This window comes from Myxine glutinosa, chromosome 8 (genome assembly GCF_964187855.1).
Source record: "Myxine glutinosa chromosome 8, kmMyxGlut1.1, whole genome shotgun sequence".
NCBI classification, from domain to species: Eukaryota; Metazoa; Chordata; class Myxini; order Myxiniformes; family Myxinidae; genus Myxine; species Myxine glutinosa.
In genome coordinates this window covers 112,657,419-112,675,775 of record NC_136268.1, presented here as the reverse complement: position 1 = coordinate 112,675,775, position 18,357 = coordinate 112,657,419, and the positions used below count along the sequence as shown (strand labels likewise).

The following is an 18,357-nucleotide window of genomic DNA, read 5'->3' as shown; positions in this document are numbered from 1 at the left end:
ATTCATGGCTGCTGATTCATAGTTCAAAATTTCAATGCATCGAAGGGTGATCGAAACCAGTGGAACAAGGTTTTATTTTTTGTTATTAAATTAAAATCAGTCCTCAAGGTCGAGCTACATAAACGCTTTTGGAAAAGATGGACAAAGGAATAGAGGAACAAATTGAGAGGTTAAGGAAGGGTGGGTTGGTCAACATGCCTGAGAATGCCCAATATTTGATATCTTACCAAAGGAGAGACTTTTGCATTTTCATTGGTCGATTATAATCCAGGAGAAAATTGTACTCACAACATTATTAATTAATATGTTGGGGAAGGAAAGGGGAGGTGGTGGGGTGGGATTGGAAGGATAAACCTTTTCTGTGAATTGAACTGCAAAGCAATTTGGTTACATGTTAACTCCTACTCAATAAACATCACGAGAAGAATTACTAACCTGAAAGTAGAAGCATTAGTTGCACGAGAGGTATTCCGTCCATGGCACCTGTCCGGCAGATCAACAGAGGCAAAAGGTACAACTGGTCGGGCTTGCAGTGCCACTGGGACGGTTACTCAAGCCACGATCGGAGCTGCATGGATGGCGCACAAACAAGTGGGCAAGTAGAGTCCACACAAAGACCAAAAAACAAGTAAATACAGCGTGGCCAACGGCTAGTGATGGCTTCACCGGATTGGGTGCACGGGAGCAGGTCGAGGTCGGCCTCAATGCACCAGGAATGAAACGTGAACACTGGGTGTGCCACGCGATTGGCACCAAGGTTAAAGAGCAGGTTCATGTTACAAAGGAAGCATGCAGAAGTGATATTTTGCATTTTCAAAACGAACAAATGCTTTGCTAAATTGCATCATAAAGGAATTTTTAAAAAACAAAAAAACAAAAACAAAAAAACCAATGCACTCAAAATGTGATGGAAAACAATCAAACAACCTACATTGTTCCGTGACAATGGTGAACACTGAAATCAGAGCTAGGTCGACATTTGGAAGACGAAAACAAATCAATACCAAACCCCAAAGTAGGTTTCAAAGCCAACAACTTAGTCTTTTGAGTTGCAGCTCTATCAGACTTATTTATCAAAAAATATTACATTTAAGTATAAGAATATTCCAAAAATTGCTTTGACCTTAACCACTGGGAGTAACCCACCCCTCCCAGCTTTCAAAAAAAAATCCAGCTATACACTAGAAATTTGGTTCCATACCAGAACGGTCAAATTTCATGGCTTACTCAAGATCACTACGATGTCTCGTAAAGTTTGAAACAAAGACTGTGTGAGAAAACATTTATTCAGACAAAAGTCGTTTTTTAAGACAACCAGGGTAAAATACACATCTCAAGCACATTCAAACGTTGCACATTTTCAGGCAGAACAGATTCCAGCACCAAGATCCTGGCAGTGTGCAGGAGAGCAAAGCTTTGCACAGATTGAGGTCGACATGACTTTGGTCTGAAAGAAAAGAACAATACGGATGTGGCAAAGGTAATGTAATACCAGGTGAAATTATGAAAGTGGAAATAAAGAACCATTCACAGAAAGAATCATCCTGCGAATGCCGACCTGTGCCGGATGAAGGCCACTTGGCAGTCAAAACGTCAACCGGGGACTCGCCTGCTGGGTAGACGTGCAAGATGGTGGTGGATACCAGGTAGATTTCGGCGCAAACCCCTTTTTAAAAAAGTCATTCATCAACGGTTTTATCTACTTAGAAATGTCTATCTTCACTTCTTTCATTCAAGTTGCTGAAGACCAATTGCTTCCAGTTGGTTTCCCCCAAGATCGTTTGTCAACTTGGCAGTCAGCTCAGTTAATGGGACCTCAAAAAACCCTGGGATTGAAATTGGAGTTGACTTTCTGCACGAAACATCGACACAAACATGCTCCTGCAAAAATCCTTCCGTATCAACATGTTGAAACCGAATTGCCTTTATTGAAGATATTCATGTCATGGCCAGGAACAAGTCTGATGAACCCCAGCATCACCAGATTTTGAGTGCAATTCTGAGCAACATTTTGACCAGGGACATCTTACAGTAGAGCAACATGCCAAAAAAAATAAAAAGTAAACAACCAGCACATCATTTAAAAGTTGTTTTCAACACTCAAGTGGATGCAAAGACCATTCCACACGAGTAAATAACAGAAAATATGGAGCTCCAGCAGTGCAAAGTAAGTTAGAAACAAGGAAATCAAGTAGACAGAGTACTCTGCATGGCTAGAGATAACATTCAATAAGTTTCTAAGCCTGGTTATATGGAATGGGCACTGGGCAGTTTGCTGGTGAAGTTTCCAGTTCACCTCAAAACAGAAAATCTATAAAGCAGCATGTTTACAAAACAGCATCCAAAAAAGTAATAAATAGAACAGCTATTGATTTCCTCATTGAAGAAACACCAGGCTTTGTTGTTAAAGATCTTTCCCCAATTGCAGTTTCGAAAAAGTTCAAAATGATTGAAGGTGGTGGGACAATCTCGTTCTCTTTCTGTGGAAAAACTGAATGTATAATGTGCCCCGAAAATGACAAAAAAATGGTGCAAAAGTTAAGAGATGTCGAGAATGCATAATGATTAAGTTTCTGTGCATGGCACCAATCATCGGTGTCATCACGTGAACAGGTCCACAATGTCATGGGTTGCCAGACGTAAGTTGCATCTCCAACTCTTAGAGACAGTCTCATCGTCTGGAGAACTTTCTGGATGAAGGCCTTTAGGTGCCTTTTGAGGAGTGATCTTCACAACACAAAACACCAATTATCAGAGCAGTTTGGCAAAGACATGAAAGTTTGGAAAATAAGACATGTTCAGTTCCCATTTCCACATGGACAAAAGTGGGATTGGATACTGGAGGTCATTAAAACATCATTCACATTCAAAATGTCACCTTCCAATGTGCCATCGAGAAAGCAACTGTTGGCCTACTCCGATGAAATGTCCTGTTGGCTAATCCTATGAAACATAAGAAACAGTCCCTTGTGGTCATTTATCAGAAATGGCGATCATAATTTTCATCTATCGTTAAGAATGCTCCTGGAGCTCGGCACTGGGATTGTGTCAATTTGATCCATTTATTCGAACGCACAACCTAATCTTCTTGTATTCCATAACACACTGCATCACATCCTTTGATGCTCATGTGGTCACACCAATTTCAGAATTTCAGATTTCAGATGTCCACTTGCACTAACATAATATTTTACAAGACCCTTTTCAACTTCTGCACCAATGGTCAAATTTGGCTGCAGTGTTTGTAGTGAAACAAATTCAATGCGTTGGAGCATATTGCACCACTTCATCAGCACATGGCTGATAGCACCGATGCCAATGAAACACCAAACATGACGAACTGTGGGAATACAACAGGCGCCATGAAAGAAAAGTGTTTGGAAGTGACAGTTAGCCAAAGCTGACAATGGAGTCAGGGCAACAAGCAGTAAGACACCTATCAAAGTTTGGCAAAATACATGGTTTAGTTTTTTTTCTTAAGGGAACTGTCATTTTAAAAAAAAGAAAAAAAGATTAAGTCTAGTTCTATCATATATTTATTTCCAAAGAGGAGTGACTTATTTTTTAATAAGACTGTTCCTATCAAATTGTCATTACAAAGCAAAAGCCGCTAAAAGTAAAGTTGTGACACAAAAACACAGCGAATAAGCAAACAACCGTCGGTTCATAAGACTCTCCGACTCGGCAACAACTCGCTTGACCATGGAACCGACGGAAGGGCACAACAGCTGAGGGTGCAGCAAAGAGAGTTGGGCAAGAAGGAGTGAGTTGCATGATGGTGGTGGAATGAAGTCTACAACCAAAATACCAAAAGTTGCATTCCACACCGAAAGAGCAACTTTCACGTCTTGCTTCCAGTTTATGCCAAAAGGCTGCCTGCATCGATCAAGCATTCTTCTTGTTTTCCACCATCTCAGTTTGCATTTTTGGCATCATTTGGTCTGGCAGCCTGTCCACAAAGGCCTTGGGAAACCAGCCTCTTCCATTGTCGCTTCCTGATGGGGGGTGAACGAGAATTTTGCGATTTAATAGCACCCTGCACAAAACCAGGAATGCTCTGGTGATACAAAGCAGGTGACACAATTTGCAAAGCAGAGGCAGAATCAAACGACAGGGAAGATAAACGACTGGACACGTACATAACCGGTGGCAAATTAATGACCTGCAGAGCATTCTCTCTCATGTTAACATCTCAAGTGCAAGTGCGTCACAGCAGTTTTAAAAGGCTGAGGGAAGTATAACTGGCTTTTGACTTAAAACAGCGACATTCAATGCACAGCTTCAAAATGAAAATACATATATACATATACATATACATATACATATACATACAGTGCATTCAGAAAATATTCAGACCCCTTCACTTTTTTCACATTTTGTTATGTTGCAGCCTTATGCTGAAATCGTTTAAATTCATTTTTTCCCTCATCAATCTACACTCAATACCCCATAATGACAAAGAGAAAACAGGATTTTAGAAAGTTTTGCAAATTTATTAAAAAGAAAAAAAAAATGAAATATCACATTGACATAAGTATTCATACCATTTGCTATGACACTTGAAATTTAGCTCAGGTGCCTCCCATTTCTCTTGATCATCTTTGAGGTGTTTCTACACCTTGATTGGAGTCCACCTGTGGTAAATTCAATTGATTTGACATAATTGGGAAAGGCACACACCTGTCTATATAAGGTCTCACAGCTGACAATGCATATCAGAGCAAAAACCAAGCCATGAGGTCGAAGGAACTGCCTGCAGAGCTCAGAGACAGGATTGTGTCGAGGCACTGATCTGGGAAAGCCGACAAAAAAAAAAATTCTGCTGCATTGAAGGTTCCCAAGAGCACAGTGGCCTCCATAATTCTTGAATGGAAGAAGTTTGGAACAACCAGGACTCTTCTTAGAGCTGGCCGCCCGGCGAAACTGAGCAATCGGGGGAGAAGGGCCTTGGTAAGAGAGGTGACAAAGAACCCGATGGTCACTCTGGCTGATCTCCAGAGATCCTGTGTGAAGATGGGAGAAACTTCCAGAAGGACAACCATCACTGCAACACTCCACTGATCTGGGCTTTATGGCAGAGTGGCCAGACGGAAGCCAAACAGTTCAATCTTGGTTTGATCAGACCACAGAATCTTGTTTTTCACAGTCTGAGCATCCTTTAGGTGCTTTTTTGCATTTCATGTGTCTTTCACTAAGGAGAGGTTTCCGTCTGGCCACTCTACCATAAGGCCCAGATCGGTGGAGTGTTGAAGTGATGGTTGTCCTTCTGGAAGTTTCTCCCATCTTCACACAGGATCTCTGGAGATCAGCCAGAGTGACCATCGGGTTCTTGGTCACCTCTCTTACCAAGGCCCTTCTCCCCCGAATGCTCAGTTTGGCCGGGCGGCCAGCTCTAGGAAGAGTTCCTGGTTGTTCCAAACTTCTTCCATTTAAGAATTATGAAGGGCACTGTGCTCTTGGGAACCTTCAATGCAGCAGATTTTTTTGTAGGCTTCCCCAGATCTGTGCCTCGACACAATCCTGTCTCTGAGCTCTGCAGGCAGTTCCTTCGACCTCATGGCTTGGCTTTTGCTCTGATATGCATTGTCAGCTGCAAGACCTTATATAGACAAGTGTGTGCCTTTCCAAATCATGTCAAATCAATTGAATTTACCACAGGTGGACTCCAATCAAGGTGTAGAAACACCTCAAAGATGATCAAGAGAAATGGGAGGCACCTGAGCTAAATTTCAAGTGTCATAGCATAAAGTGTCATAGCATAATACTTATGTCAATGTGATATTTCATTTTTTTTTTTTTTTTTTTCAATAAATTTGCAAAACTTTCTAAAATCTTGTTTTCTCTTTGCCATTATGGGGTATTGAGTGTATATTGATGAGGGAAAAAATGAATTTAAACGATTTCAGCATAAGGCTGCAACATAACAAAATGTGAAAAAAGTGAAGGGGTCTGAATACTTTCTGAATGCACTGTGTGTATATGTATATATATGCACGCACACACACACACACACACACACACACACACACACACACACACACACACACACACACACACACACACACACACACACACACACACACACACACACACGAAGCATTTCGAAAGACAACAACATGGCGTACCATTTGACTTGCCTTCTGTAAACCTCTCGCCATAAAACCAGTGCCTACACCAAAGAAAGGCAAGGTCAAATAAAAGGACAAGAAAATTATAATCAGGAGAACATCAGCAGCATGGGCAGGGGAAGGGGTGGCAGTGTGCTAGTATTTTAAGAGAATACAACTACCTGGTAGAGAAAGATCCATGTGTTCCTCCCACACATTAAATTACACACAAGAGTTTTCAGATGGTGTAACTTAAACAAACTCATCACGTAAAAAATCCCAAACCAGCAATGAATTCTGACAGGGGGTTCTTTATCATTTTCAAAACACATTTCAAACACAGCAAGCATATTCATAACATTGTATCATCATATTCCTGCATATTCAAGCACAGCAAGTATCAATCGTCATCCGGTGTCTTCCTTAATTCTTCCCGCATCACAATATAATACATATATACAGTAATTAAAAATGAAAAGACGTGATGTCTCGAGTCTACAAGTATTCAACCCCTTTGCTATGACACTCCAAATTGAGCTCTAGTGCATCCAATTTCCTTTGATCATCCTTGGGATGTCTCTACAACTTCATTGGAGTCCATCTGTGGCCAATTCAATTGATTGGACATGATTTACAAAGAACTACACCTTTCAATATAAGGTCCCAAAGTTTACAGTGCATGTCAGAGCAAAAACTCTACCATGAAGTCCAAGGAACTGTCCGTAGAACTCCGATATAAAATTGTGAGGAGGTAAAGATCTGGTGAAGGGTATCAAACAATTTCTAGAGTGTTGAAAGTTCCCAAGAGCACAGTGAACGCCATCATTAGGAAATAGAAAAAATATGGAACTGCCCAGGCTATTCCTAGAGCTCGCTGTCTGACTAAACTGAGCAACCGGACAAGAAGGACTTTCGTCAGGGAGATGACCAAGAACCCAATGACCGCTCTGACAGAACTACAGAGTGCCTTGGCTGAGATGGGAACACTCCCGGAAGGACAACAGTCTCTGCAGCCCTTCACAAATCGAAGCTTTATGGGAGAGTGGCCAGATGGAAGCCACTCCAGAGAAAAAGGCAAATGACAGCACGCCTGGAGTTTGCAAGAAGGCATGCGAAAGACTCGGAGCATGAGGCAAAAGATTTTGTGGGTCAGACGAGACAAAATTGAACTCTTTGACCTGAAGGCAAAGTGCTATGTCTGGCGGAAACCAAGTACAGCTCATCATCACCCATCTAACACCATTGCTACTGTGAAGCATGATGGTGGCAGCATCGTGCTATGGGGATGCTTTTCAGCGGCAGGGACTGGAAGACTTGTAAGGATATAGGGAAGAATGAATGGAGCCAAATAGAGGCAAATCCTTCTGGAGAACCTCCTTCAGAGTGCAAACGACCTTGGACTGTGGCGAAGATTTACGTTCCATCAACACAATGACCCCATGCTGAAGCAACACTGGAATGGCTTCAAAACCTGAGCATGAAAGTCTGTGAGTGACCCAGCCAAAGCCCAGACCTTAATCCCATTGATAATTTGTGGAAAGACTAAGATTGCTGTCCACCGATGCCCCCCCATCCAAATTGACAGAGCTTATGCAAATCAGCAAAGAAGAATGGGAGAAACTCCCCAATATCCAGATGTGCAAAACTGATACAGATATACCCAAGAAGACTTGAAGCTGTAATCGCTGCAAAAGGTGCTTCTACGAAGTATTGACTTGGACTTAGAGGGTTAAATACTTATGTAAATTACATATTTCTATTTTTCATTTTTTATTATTTTAGAAACATTTCTAAACTAGAAGGGCACTTGGTAGAGCGCATACCTCCGCCAGGCTGAACCTCCATCCACCTGTTTTGTATCTCACTGATAGGCCGGATCTGGATTCGGACCTGAACCAAAATCTAATTGGCTTGTTCTTGTCACCAAACCAACTCGTCCACCAAGTTTAGTCATAACTCGTCCATAACTTTTTTTAAATATCATGCTGAAGGAGCTGGGGCTCCCACGTCGATCGGAAGAATGGACGCGACAAAAAGCTGGAATTCATCCGAGTTGCTTTAATCAAACCAAACACTCAAGCACTCTGAAAAGCCCGTTTATCGGGCAGCAATATCTATACCTATTATCCCGGAGCGTTTGCCCAGGAAAGGCGAGAGGGGGCGTGGCCCAGCGTCCTGGCTGCGGCCTGGCAAGTTGAGGGCGAGCCTGCCCGGGCATGCCCAGGCGTCCCGACCGAGGCCTGGCAAGTTGAGCGCGGGCCTGCCCGGGCATCCTGGACGAGCCCGGCATGGTGATCGCTCCGCGTCCTTGATAGGTGCAAGGCGATTGTGAAAACCCAGCGGTAGCCGCTACACACGTCCCCCCAGAATCGACTTGCACCGGCAGGGTCAATTTGAGGGGGGTCCTGATGACCCGGCCGAAGCGACCCCTGGCGGGTCGTGGGAGGGGGTCCGGTGTGGTGGTGGGCGGTCGAGTGGGGGGCACCGTGGACGGGGGGGCGGCCTCGCCGCGGCGGAAGGGCCACCCGTGGTGGGTGGTCGACGTCCAAGTGCGCCGGCTTGAGGCGGTCCACCGCAATCCGGTCCGACCTGCCGCCGATGTCGATGACGAACGACTTGTCGTCCCGTCGCAGCACCCGGAAGGGCACGTCGTACGGCGGCCGGAGTGGCCCCAGATGTGCGTCGTGACGCACAAAAACGTACTCCGCTGTGCGAAGTGCTGGGGGGACGTAGGACTGGGAGTCACCGTGGTGGGATGTTGGCACGGGGGCAAACCGTCGGGCGGCCTCCTGGAGGTCCGAGCGCTGGTGAGCTGCGGACCAGGGACTGGTAGCGTCGGGCACGAATTCGCCCGGGACGCGTAGCGCCTGGCCATAGACAAGCTCGGCGGTGGATGCCTGGAGGTCCTCCTTGGGGGCCGTGCGGAGGCCCAAAAGGACCCACGGCAGCCGGTCGGCCCAACCGCCGTCTTGAAGGCCGGCCATGAGCGCGGCCTTCATGGAGTGGTGGAATCGCTCGCACAACCCGTTTGCTTGGGGGTGGTAGGCCGTAGTATGGTGGAGCTTGACCCCCAGGTTGCGGGCGACCGCGCCCCACAGCTCGGAGGTGAACTGTGGTCCGCGGTCTGACGAGATGTCCGCCGGTGCGCCGAAGCGGGCGACCCAGGTGGCGATGAAAGCCTGCGCCACGTCGGCGGTGGTGGTGGAGACGAGGGGAACAGCCTCCGGCCACCTGGTGGTCCTGTCCACCATGGTGAGCAGGTGTGTGAACCCCCGTGACGGGGGGAGGGGGCCCACCAGATCCACGTTGACGTGGTCGAAACGTCGTTCGGGCACGGTGAAAGGTGCCAGCGGGGCCTGGGTGTGTCGGTGGACCTTGGCCCATTGGCAGGCCGTGCAGGTGCTGGTCCAATCGCGGACGTCCCGACGAAGGCCGTGCCAGACGAATCGCGCCGACACCAGCTTCTGGGAAGCTTTCCGGCCCGGGTGGGAAAGGCCGTGGAGGGAGGCGAAGATGCGGCGTTGCCAGGTGACGGGCACGATGGGGCGAGGCTGGCCTTGGGAGACGTCGCAGAGCAGGACAGTGTCCGCGAAGGGGATGTCGGCCAGGCGGAGGCCCGTGTCCGCCGCCCGGAGGGCTTGCACCGTGGTGTCGGTGGTTTGGTCCGCCGCCATAAGCGCAAAGTCCACGCCCAGGTGGACCGCGTTCGCGCTGGCCCGGGAAAGACAGTCGGCCACGGCGTTGTTTTTGCCGGCGACGTGCCGGATGTCCGTGGTAAACTCCGACACGGCGGAGAGGTGGCGCTGTTGGCGGGCCGACCACGGCTCCGTGACCTTGGCCATGGCGTAAACCAACGGCTTGTGGTCGACGAACGCCGTGAAAGGTCGGCCCTCCAGGAGGTGGCGGAAATGGCGGACGGCCAGGTGTAGACCGAGGAGCTCCCGGTCAAACGTGCTGTATTTGAGCTCGTTCGGCCGGAGCTGCCGGCTGAAAAAAGCGAGTGGCTGCCAAACCCCGTTCACCCATTGCTCATGTACGGCGCCCACCGCGTAGTCGGAGGCATCCGTGGTGAGGGCGATGGGAGCGTTGAGCACCGGGTGAGCGAGCAGTGTTGCGTCGGCGAGGGCCCGGTTTGAGCTTTGGAAGGCCGCATCCATTGCTGCGGACCAGGCGATGTCGTGCTTGGCCGGCTTGCCCCGGAGGGCTTCGTAGAGGGGCCGCATGAGTTGAGCAGCGCGGGGCACGAAGCGGTGATAAAAATTCACCATTCCCAGGAATTCCTGCAGGGCCTTTATGGTGCGGGGACGCGGGAACGTGGTGATGGCCTCGACCTTGGTTGGCAGCGGCACGGTCCCGTTCTTGGTGATGTGGTGGCCCAAAAAATCAACGGCCGTCGTGCCGAAGTGGCATTTGGCCGGGTTGACGATGAGGCCGTGCTCGCTGAGGCGCCCGAACAATGTTCGGAGGTGGAGGAGGTGCTCGGCCCGGGACGTGCTGGCGACGAGGATGTCGTCCAGGTAAACAAAAAGGAACGGCAGGTCACGCAGCACGCCGTCCATCAAGCGCTGGAACGCCTGAGCCGCGTTCTTGAGACCAAACGGCATCCGCAAGAATTCGAATAAGCCGAACGGCGTGATGACTGCCGTTTTAGGGACGTCGGCCGCCCTGACAGGTACCTGGTGATATCCCCGTATGAGATCAATTTTCGAAAAAATGACCCGTCCCGCCAGACGGGCGGAGAAGTCTTGGATATGCGGGATCGGGTACCTGTCGGGGGTGGTAGCGTCATTGAGACGGCGGTAGTCGCCACACGGGCGCCATCCACCCCCTGGCTTTGGCACGATGTGCAGTGGCGAGGCCCACGCGCTATCGGAGCGCCGCACGATGCCGAGGTGCTCCAACGCGTCGAATTCGGCCTTCGCCACGGCGAGCTTGGCTGGGTCGAGCCGGCGGGCCCTGGCGTAGACCGGCGGGCCCGTGGTTGGTATGTGGTGCTCGATCCCATGCCGTACTGCGACGGCCGAAAACGTCGGCCGCGTGAGGGCCGGGAACTCCGTGAGCAGGCGAGCAAACTCGTTCGCCGCCGGGACGGCGCATGCCAGCTCGGTCGGCGCGGAGCTGCTCAATGTGCATACCAGGGAGCTGAAGGTTTCGGCGTTGATTAAACGACGCCGTTGGACGTCCACCAGCAGTCCGTGTGCGCAGAGGAAGTCGGCGCCTAGCAGAGCCATGGGCACGTTTGCGGTTACAAACGTCCAAGCAAAGCGTTGGCCGCCGAAGCAGAGGGTGACGTTGCGCGGGCCGAAGGTGCGGATGGTCGATCCGTTGGCCGCAACCAAGGAGGGGCCGCAAACCGCGGATTGCCTGTCCTGGTCAGAGGCGGGTATGACGCTCAGTTGGGCGCCGGTGTCGCACAGGAAGCGCCGTCCGGACGCTTTATCCGTGATGAACAGTAAGTTGCCCGTGTGGCCGGCGCTCATGGCTGGTAATGAACGCCGGCCCGGCCGTTTCCCGGCCTGCCGAAGGTGCACGGTGGTCGGCATGTCCGGGCCTTCTGTCCGAACCTGGCATGATAGTAACACCACGCTTGGTCAGGTGGAGGCCCCGGTCGTCGTGCTGGAGGTGGTCGGCTCGGTGTAGCGGCCGCCAATTGCGTCGGCAGTTCGGTCGTCGACCGTGCCGGGTGCTCGGGCGCCATGGGTGTTGCGTCGGACGGCGGTGGGTCCCATGTCGCCGCTGCGATGCGCTGTCCTGCGGCGGAGATCTTGTCGGCTTCTCTGGCAAGGGCCCGGGGATCTGTGATCGTCGTGCTTGCCAGGGCGAGGCGTACCGGGTTAGGCAGCTGACGGAGGAACAGCTCCCGGAACAGGAATGCCGGAGAGTGCTCGCCGAGCAGTGAAAGCATGTAGTCCATTCGCTCGGAAGGGCGCGTGTCGCCGAGCTCGGGCAGGTCGAGCAGGCGCCGTGCGCGTTCCGCCGATGGGAGGGCGAAAGCGTCGACGAGAAGCTTCTTAATCGCGCCGTATTTGTCAGCGGCTGGCGGGCTCTCGAGGAGGCTCAGGGCGCAGGCCGCGGTGGCCGAACCGAGCGCTGCTACCACATGGTGGAAGCGGGTGTCGTCGGCCGTGATGCCTCGCAGGGCGAACAGGGAATCCGCCTGTGCGAACCAAACCGCCGCGTGAGCCTCCCAGAAGGTAGGCAGTTTAAGGGCGACTGCCGTGTCCATGTCGGTAGGTCACCAATGAAGGAGCTGGGGCTCCCACGTCGATCGGAAGAATGGACGCGACAAAAAGCTGGAATTCATCCGAGTTGCTTTAATCAAACCAAACACTCAGGCACTCTGAAAAGCCCGTTTATCGGGCAGCAATATCTATACCTATTATCCCGGAGCGTTTGCCCAGGAAAGGCGAGAGGGGGCGTGGCCCAGCGTCCTGGCTGCGGCCTGGCAAGTTGAGGGCGAGCCTGCCCGGGCATGCCCGGGCATGCCCGGGCGTCCCGACCGAGGCCTGGCAAGTTGAGCGCGGGCCTGCCCGGGCGTCCTGGACGAGCCCGGCATGGTGATCGCTCCGCGTCCTTGATAGGTGCAAGGCGATTGTGAAAACCCAGCGGTAGCCGCTACAATGCTATGTCATAGCTTTTCACCCGATCTCTCAATGGTGAAGAATCACTTAAAAGATTCCACTAGCCTGATCTGGATCTGGATCTTCACCAAAATCGAATCGATTCGTCCTTGTCACACACCCAACCTGTCCTCCAAGTTTCGTCCAAATCCGTCCACAACTTTTCGAGATATCCTGCTATGTATCATTTTTGGCCATATTTCCCAATGGTAAAGAATAACTTTAAAAATTGTACTAGCTGGATCCGAATCCGGATCTTCACCAAAATCTAACCATTTGGTCCTTGTCACATACACTACCTCTCTGCCAAATTTCGTTTGAATCCGTCCACAACTTTTTCAACTGAGATATCTTGTTCACAGGCAGACAGACAAACAAACAGACAGATAGGGGTGAAAACATAACCTCCATCCACCTTTGGTGGCTGAGGTAAAAAAACATAAATTCCACTGACATTATTGGGTATTAGGTGTATATCAGTGACAAAAAAATAAATCTCAATTAAAACCATTTTTAATTCAGGATGCAAGGCAACAAAATGTGAAAACGTCAAGGGCTGTGAATACTTTCTAAAGGCACTGTACATCTATATATCCAATGTTCCTGTTCAAATATAACCCATGTGGTGTGCCATGTCTCATAGGCATGACCACAACATACAGTGCCTGTAGAAAGTCAACACCACCTTTCAAATTTTCCACCTTTTGTTGCCTTGTAGCCTGGAATTAAATTGCATAAAACCAGACTTTTCCCACCTTTATTTACACATCGTAACCCACAACTTCCAAGTGAAAAATGAATTCTAAAAATTTCAGAAAATTAATTAAAAATACAAACTAGAATATCTTGGTTGGATAAATGTCCACCCCCCTAAGTTAATACTTGGTGGAAAGCACCTTTCACAGCAATTTCACAGCAAATCACAGCTTGGTAGACCGTTTGCCCTTCACGTGACTCGTGGTGGTCCCTCTCGGCTCTTCCCCCGTCGGTATTTTTGTGCACATAAGATTGTTCACGGTTCTGTTTAAATATTATTTAAATATGTATAACCTTTCCCCTTCAGTGTTTTACTCAGCGGTATTTTACAACACGCTGTTTTTCTTCCTATTTAAAAGGCTTTTCTCAATTTCCTCTCCAACTCATTCCACCTCAAAAAAAAGAAATTCAATATCTTATACGTCTCCCTCACTACTTGGTCTAAATTCACATTCATTCCATCCCTCCTCCATCATTCTGAACCGGATTGCTAACTTGAAAATCACAACAAACCCAATTTGTTTTCAATGTTCGTCTTTCATTAATCATCCACTTTCTAAACTCCCCTCTTGCCCCTCCCATCCAAATCCCTCCCCTTGCACCTACACTCCTAAACTCCCCCCTTGCCCCGCCACTCTTAAACTCCCCCCCCCTGCCCCTCCACTCCTGAACTTCCCCCTTGCCCTTCCTCTCCTGAACTCCCCCCTTGCCCTTCCCCTCCTAAACTCCCCCCTCACTCCTCCCCTTCAAAACTCCCCCCCAACCCCTCCCATTCAAATCTCCCCCCATACCATTCCTCTCCAATTCTCCCTCCTCCCCCCTCCTCCTCAAAGCTGCCTCCTGCCCACTTCGTCTCCCTTCTATCTCATACCTCCAACCCCCCCCCCCCCAACCTTCTTCTTTCCTCTGCCCCCCCTCAAACAACCCCTCACTGTGCCTCATCCCTTCACCTTCAAACCTTTCATCCTCCTCATCCTTCCCTTTCTTGGAACTCTTCTGCAATCGCTGACACACAAACAACTGCTCCCCCTACCTCCCCCTCTCATCCTTCATCTTACCCTACTCCTCCCCTCCCCTGTCCTGTACCCGATGCTCCCCCTCTCTCTTCATTAACGGTATGGACCTCAAACATCCGGGGCCTTCGCTCAAACCTGACTGATCTCTCCATACAGGTTGCTTCTGACAATCCAGACTTGATCTGCTTAACAGAGACTTTCCTCCTTCAAGATGTCTCTGATTCCTTAATATCTCTTCCTGGTTACTCCCTCCTCCGGTATGATAGACCTGAGCCTCGGCCTGGTGGTGGGGTGGCTATCTTTATCAAAAACTCTCTTCCTCACTCTCCTTGCACTGCCCTCTCTCCTCCTCACCCCCAGGAGTACCTCTGGCTACGGCTTCCTCTCCGCTCCCACCTTTTGTTCATACTAGGGCATTGCCCGTACTATATCTATATCTAAAATTATATCCCCCCCCTCTATTTACATGAAATGGTTTGGTCCAAAGCGAACGGCTTGCGAGTACGGTGACAATCCCCCCCCCTCTATTTACATGCAATGGTTTGGTCCAAAGCGAACGGCTTCCGGAGTTTGGTAAAGAAATCGCCATCGCGTGCACAAACGCGCAGGAAAGCGAATGAATCGCAAATTCGGTTTTATTAGTTTTAAAACATAGTTTAACGCCAACATAGTTTGCAAACGTGAAATAAATGAATACGCTCTCAAATGTGCCATCCGAGGCAGAGTGTGTCCTCCACGTTCGGCACACGCGATCGTTCGCTGCTCTCTGATTGGTTGAATCGTTTTTTGGACATAGCTCGGTAAGTAATTGTCCGATTAATATGAAACCTTGAAAAGGCACATCCTCGGGTCCCCAGCAATATACCTGGCAAGTTAAAAGTATATCGGACCCGTGGTTGTCGAGAAACAGCGGTCACAGACAAACAAACGTACAGACGTACAAACGTACAGAGATTACTGGAATTATAGATAGATGTGTTCTGTACCGTCCCCCAAACAGTGATGACTCCATCTACATTTCACTGTCTGACAACATGGACCAACTTCTATCCACTCATCCCAACTCTCTCTTCCTCATATGTGGTGACTTCAATTGTCATCATGCCACCTGGTTGGGTGTGGGTTCCTCTCTCACCAGTCATGGCACCTCAGCAAAGGACTTCTGTGACTCACTGGGATTGACACAATCTGTCAATTTCCCGACCCGGATCTCAGCCAATGGAGTATCTTCTCTTCTAGACTTGGTTATGACTAACTTCTTCCCTGCTAATGTCTGCTGCTCTTCTTCTGCTCCAATCGGTTCTTCTGATCATGTGCTTGTCAAAGTGGACATCTCTCTGGCCATTCTCAGAGAGCCTCCTCAGCGTCGACGAGTCTGGCATTTCACTCAGGCCGACTGGGACGGTCTTCAAGCAGCCATCAATCGTCTGGATTGGTCTCCCATCTCCACTGCCTCTGACATCAATTCTTCCTGGGAATACTTCCAAAGCAAACTAATCTCTCTCATGCACAGATTTATCCCATCTCGCCTTCAGTTGTCTTACCCTTCCTCCCGTCCATGGTACACTGAATCTTGTGGTGAGGCAGTTGCCCTGAAACAACTTGCCTTTGCCTCTTGGAAGGCTAATCCAACTGAAGGAAATCTCAGTTCCTTCCACCAAGCTCGGAACAAGTGTGTGTCTACGCTCAGGAGTGCCAGGAAGCACTATCTCTCCTCACTCAAGAATGAACTCTCAAACCTGTCTCCTTCCTCCAAATCCTGGTGGCGTCTGGTCAAGTCCGTTTCTGGTGTTTGTTCCCCCTCCATCCCCTCCCTTACCTCAAATGGCCACACAGTTGACATCGCACGTGACAAAGCCGAATGCCTCAACTCTGTGTTTGCCTCAAAATCCTTAGTCCCAAACCCATCTCTCTCTGTTCCCACCTTTCCCAGTCGAACCAAACTGCTCCTGGACTCTGTGATCTTCTCTCCTGACAAGGTGGAGTAGTTTTTGTCAAACCTCGACTCTGATTCTGCAACTGGACCAGATGGCATCAGCCCACGGGTCCTAAAATCCTGCTCTGCCGCTCTATCTCACCCTCTCTCTGTTCTTTTCACCCTATCTTTTGCTCAAGGTCATCTGCCAGCATCCTGGAAATCAGCAAACATTACCGCTTTACACAAAAAAGGTGCAAAAACAGATCCTTGCAACTACAGACCAATCAGCCTGCTCCCAATTATCAGCAAAGTCATGGAATCCATCATTGCTTCGGATATGAAATCTTTCCTCTTCTCCAATGGCTTGATCTCTGATCATCAATTTGGTTTCAGACCAGGTCACTCTACTCTGGACATGCTGCTTCTGCTGTCTCAACAATGGATGGAGGTCCTCAATGCCAAACAGGAAATCAGAGCTGTCTCCCTTGACATATCATGTGCCTTCGATACGGTCTGGCACCCAGCTCTGCTCACCAAACTCTCCTCCTATGGTATCCATGGAAATCTCCATGCATGGCTTGCGGACTTCCTCTCTGGTCGTAGTCAACGTGTGGCCCTGAATGGATTTCTCTCATCTCCCCTTCCCGTTCAGGCTGGAGTTCCCCAAGGCAGTGTGCTGGGCCCTGTGCTTTTTCTGGTCTTTATCAATGATCTCTCCGACTCTCTGGAAAATCCTCTGTATCTCTTTGCTGATGACTCCACTCTCTGCCGCTCCATTCCTCTTCCCTCAGATCGGCAGTCTGCAGCCTCCTCACTCTCTGAAGACCTGGACAAAATCACAGACTGGTCAAACATGTGGAACATGTCTTTCAATCCTGACAAATCTCACACTCTTACTATGTCTCTCCGAAAAGATCGACTGGACAACCCTCCCATCTACTTTCTCAACAATCCTCTCCAAGAAGTTCTGTCGCTCAAGCTTTTGGGTCTCACCATCTGCCATGATCTTTCTTGGGAAAACCACATTTCCAAGCTGGCCTCCAAAGCCAGTCGCCGACTGGGCATCCTCCGTCGTGCGAAGTCCTTCCTAGGCACACCTGAGCTCCTCACCACATACAAGGCTTTCATCCGCAGCTCAATGGAATACTGTTCTCCCCTATGGGCTGGTGCTCCTGCCTCACACCTGGCTCGGCTTCACGCTGTTGAATCCAAAGCTTTCAGAATCATTGGAATCTCCCGCGATGAAGCTATCTCTGAGGGCCTTTCACTCACTCACCGCAGGCAGGTAGGTGGTCTTTCTGTCTTCTACCGACTCCTCTCCGGCCTTGCTCCCCCAGCTCTCTCTGTGCTCTGTCCCCCAAATATTCCTACAGGTTGCACAAGATCTGCCAGCCACCCTCTGATGGTTAAACTGCCGAAATCTCGGCTCTCTGCTCACCTTCACTCTTTCATTCCTCTTTTCTCCCGCCTCTGGAACAAACTCCCACACTCACTTCAATCACACTCCTCCCTCCAGGTCTTCAAAACAGCTGTTCACCAGCATCTCTTATCTTCCCCATTCCAAAACCTTGATCTTTTCTACCCCCACTAATTCACCCCAGATCCACCTTGTTTGAAATTCCAACTTCTTTCCTGGAAGTCTTGGCAGTGTCCATACGTTTTATACCTCTGCCACCCCCCCCCCCCTTCCCATGCCTCCCCCCAAAGCCCTCTCCCTCCCACAGTTCTCTCCATGTCTCCATGTCTCTCGGTCCCTGCTCTCAAATGTTGTGTTTGTGTCCTTCCCCCTCTCTCCCCATCTTGTCTACCGCTCCCGATGTTATTTGTTTTGTGTGTCTGTTTGTCTTTCTGTGTGATTAATGTTCGCTCTTTCACGAGCCTCGATCTTGTATACAAAAAAAATTAATAATAATAAAAAAAAATTACAGCTGTGTGTCTGT

General features: G+C 49.3%; 2 protein-coding genes across 5 annotated transcripts in view; both read right to left on the bottom strand.

Moving 5' to 3' along the window:
• The window catches only part of LOC137432866 (5-hydroxytryptamine receptor 3A), a 28,334-nt gene extending 27,617 nt beyond the window's left edge, over positions 1 to 717 (bottom strand). The window contains exon 1 of the mRNA XM_068125130.2: positions 436 to 717. Coding sequence (XP_067981231.2) covers positions 436 to 478 — 43 coding nt within the window. The 5' untranslated portion in view covers positions 479 to 717. The remainder of the gene's footprint in view (positions 1 to 435) is intronic.
• Positions 718 to 1,908: 1,191 nt separating this feature from the next.
• ZDHHC6 (zDHHC palmitoyltransferase 6) overlaps positions 1,909 to 18,357 on the bottom strand; it is a 50,149-nt gene continuing 33,700 nt past the window's right edge. For all 4 annotated transcript variants that reach the window (XM_068125127.2, XM_078783689.1, XM_068125128.2 and 1 more), the window contains exons 9-10: positions 6,126 to 6,169; positions 1,909 to 3,995 (exon numbers count right to left, since the gene is read on the bottom strand). In XM_068125127.2, coding sequence (XP_067981228.1) covers positions 3,886 to 3,995; positions 6,126 to 6,169 — 154 coding nt within the window. In that variant the 3' untranslated portion in view covers positions 1,909 to 3,885. The remainder of the gene's footprint in view (positions 3,996 to 6,125; positions 6,170 to 18,357) is intronic.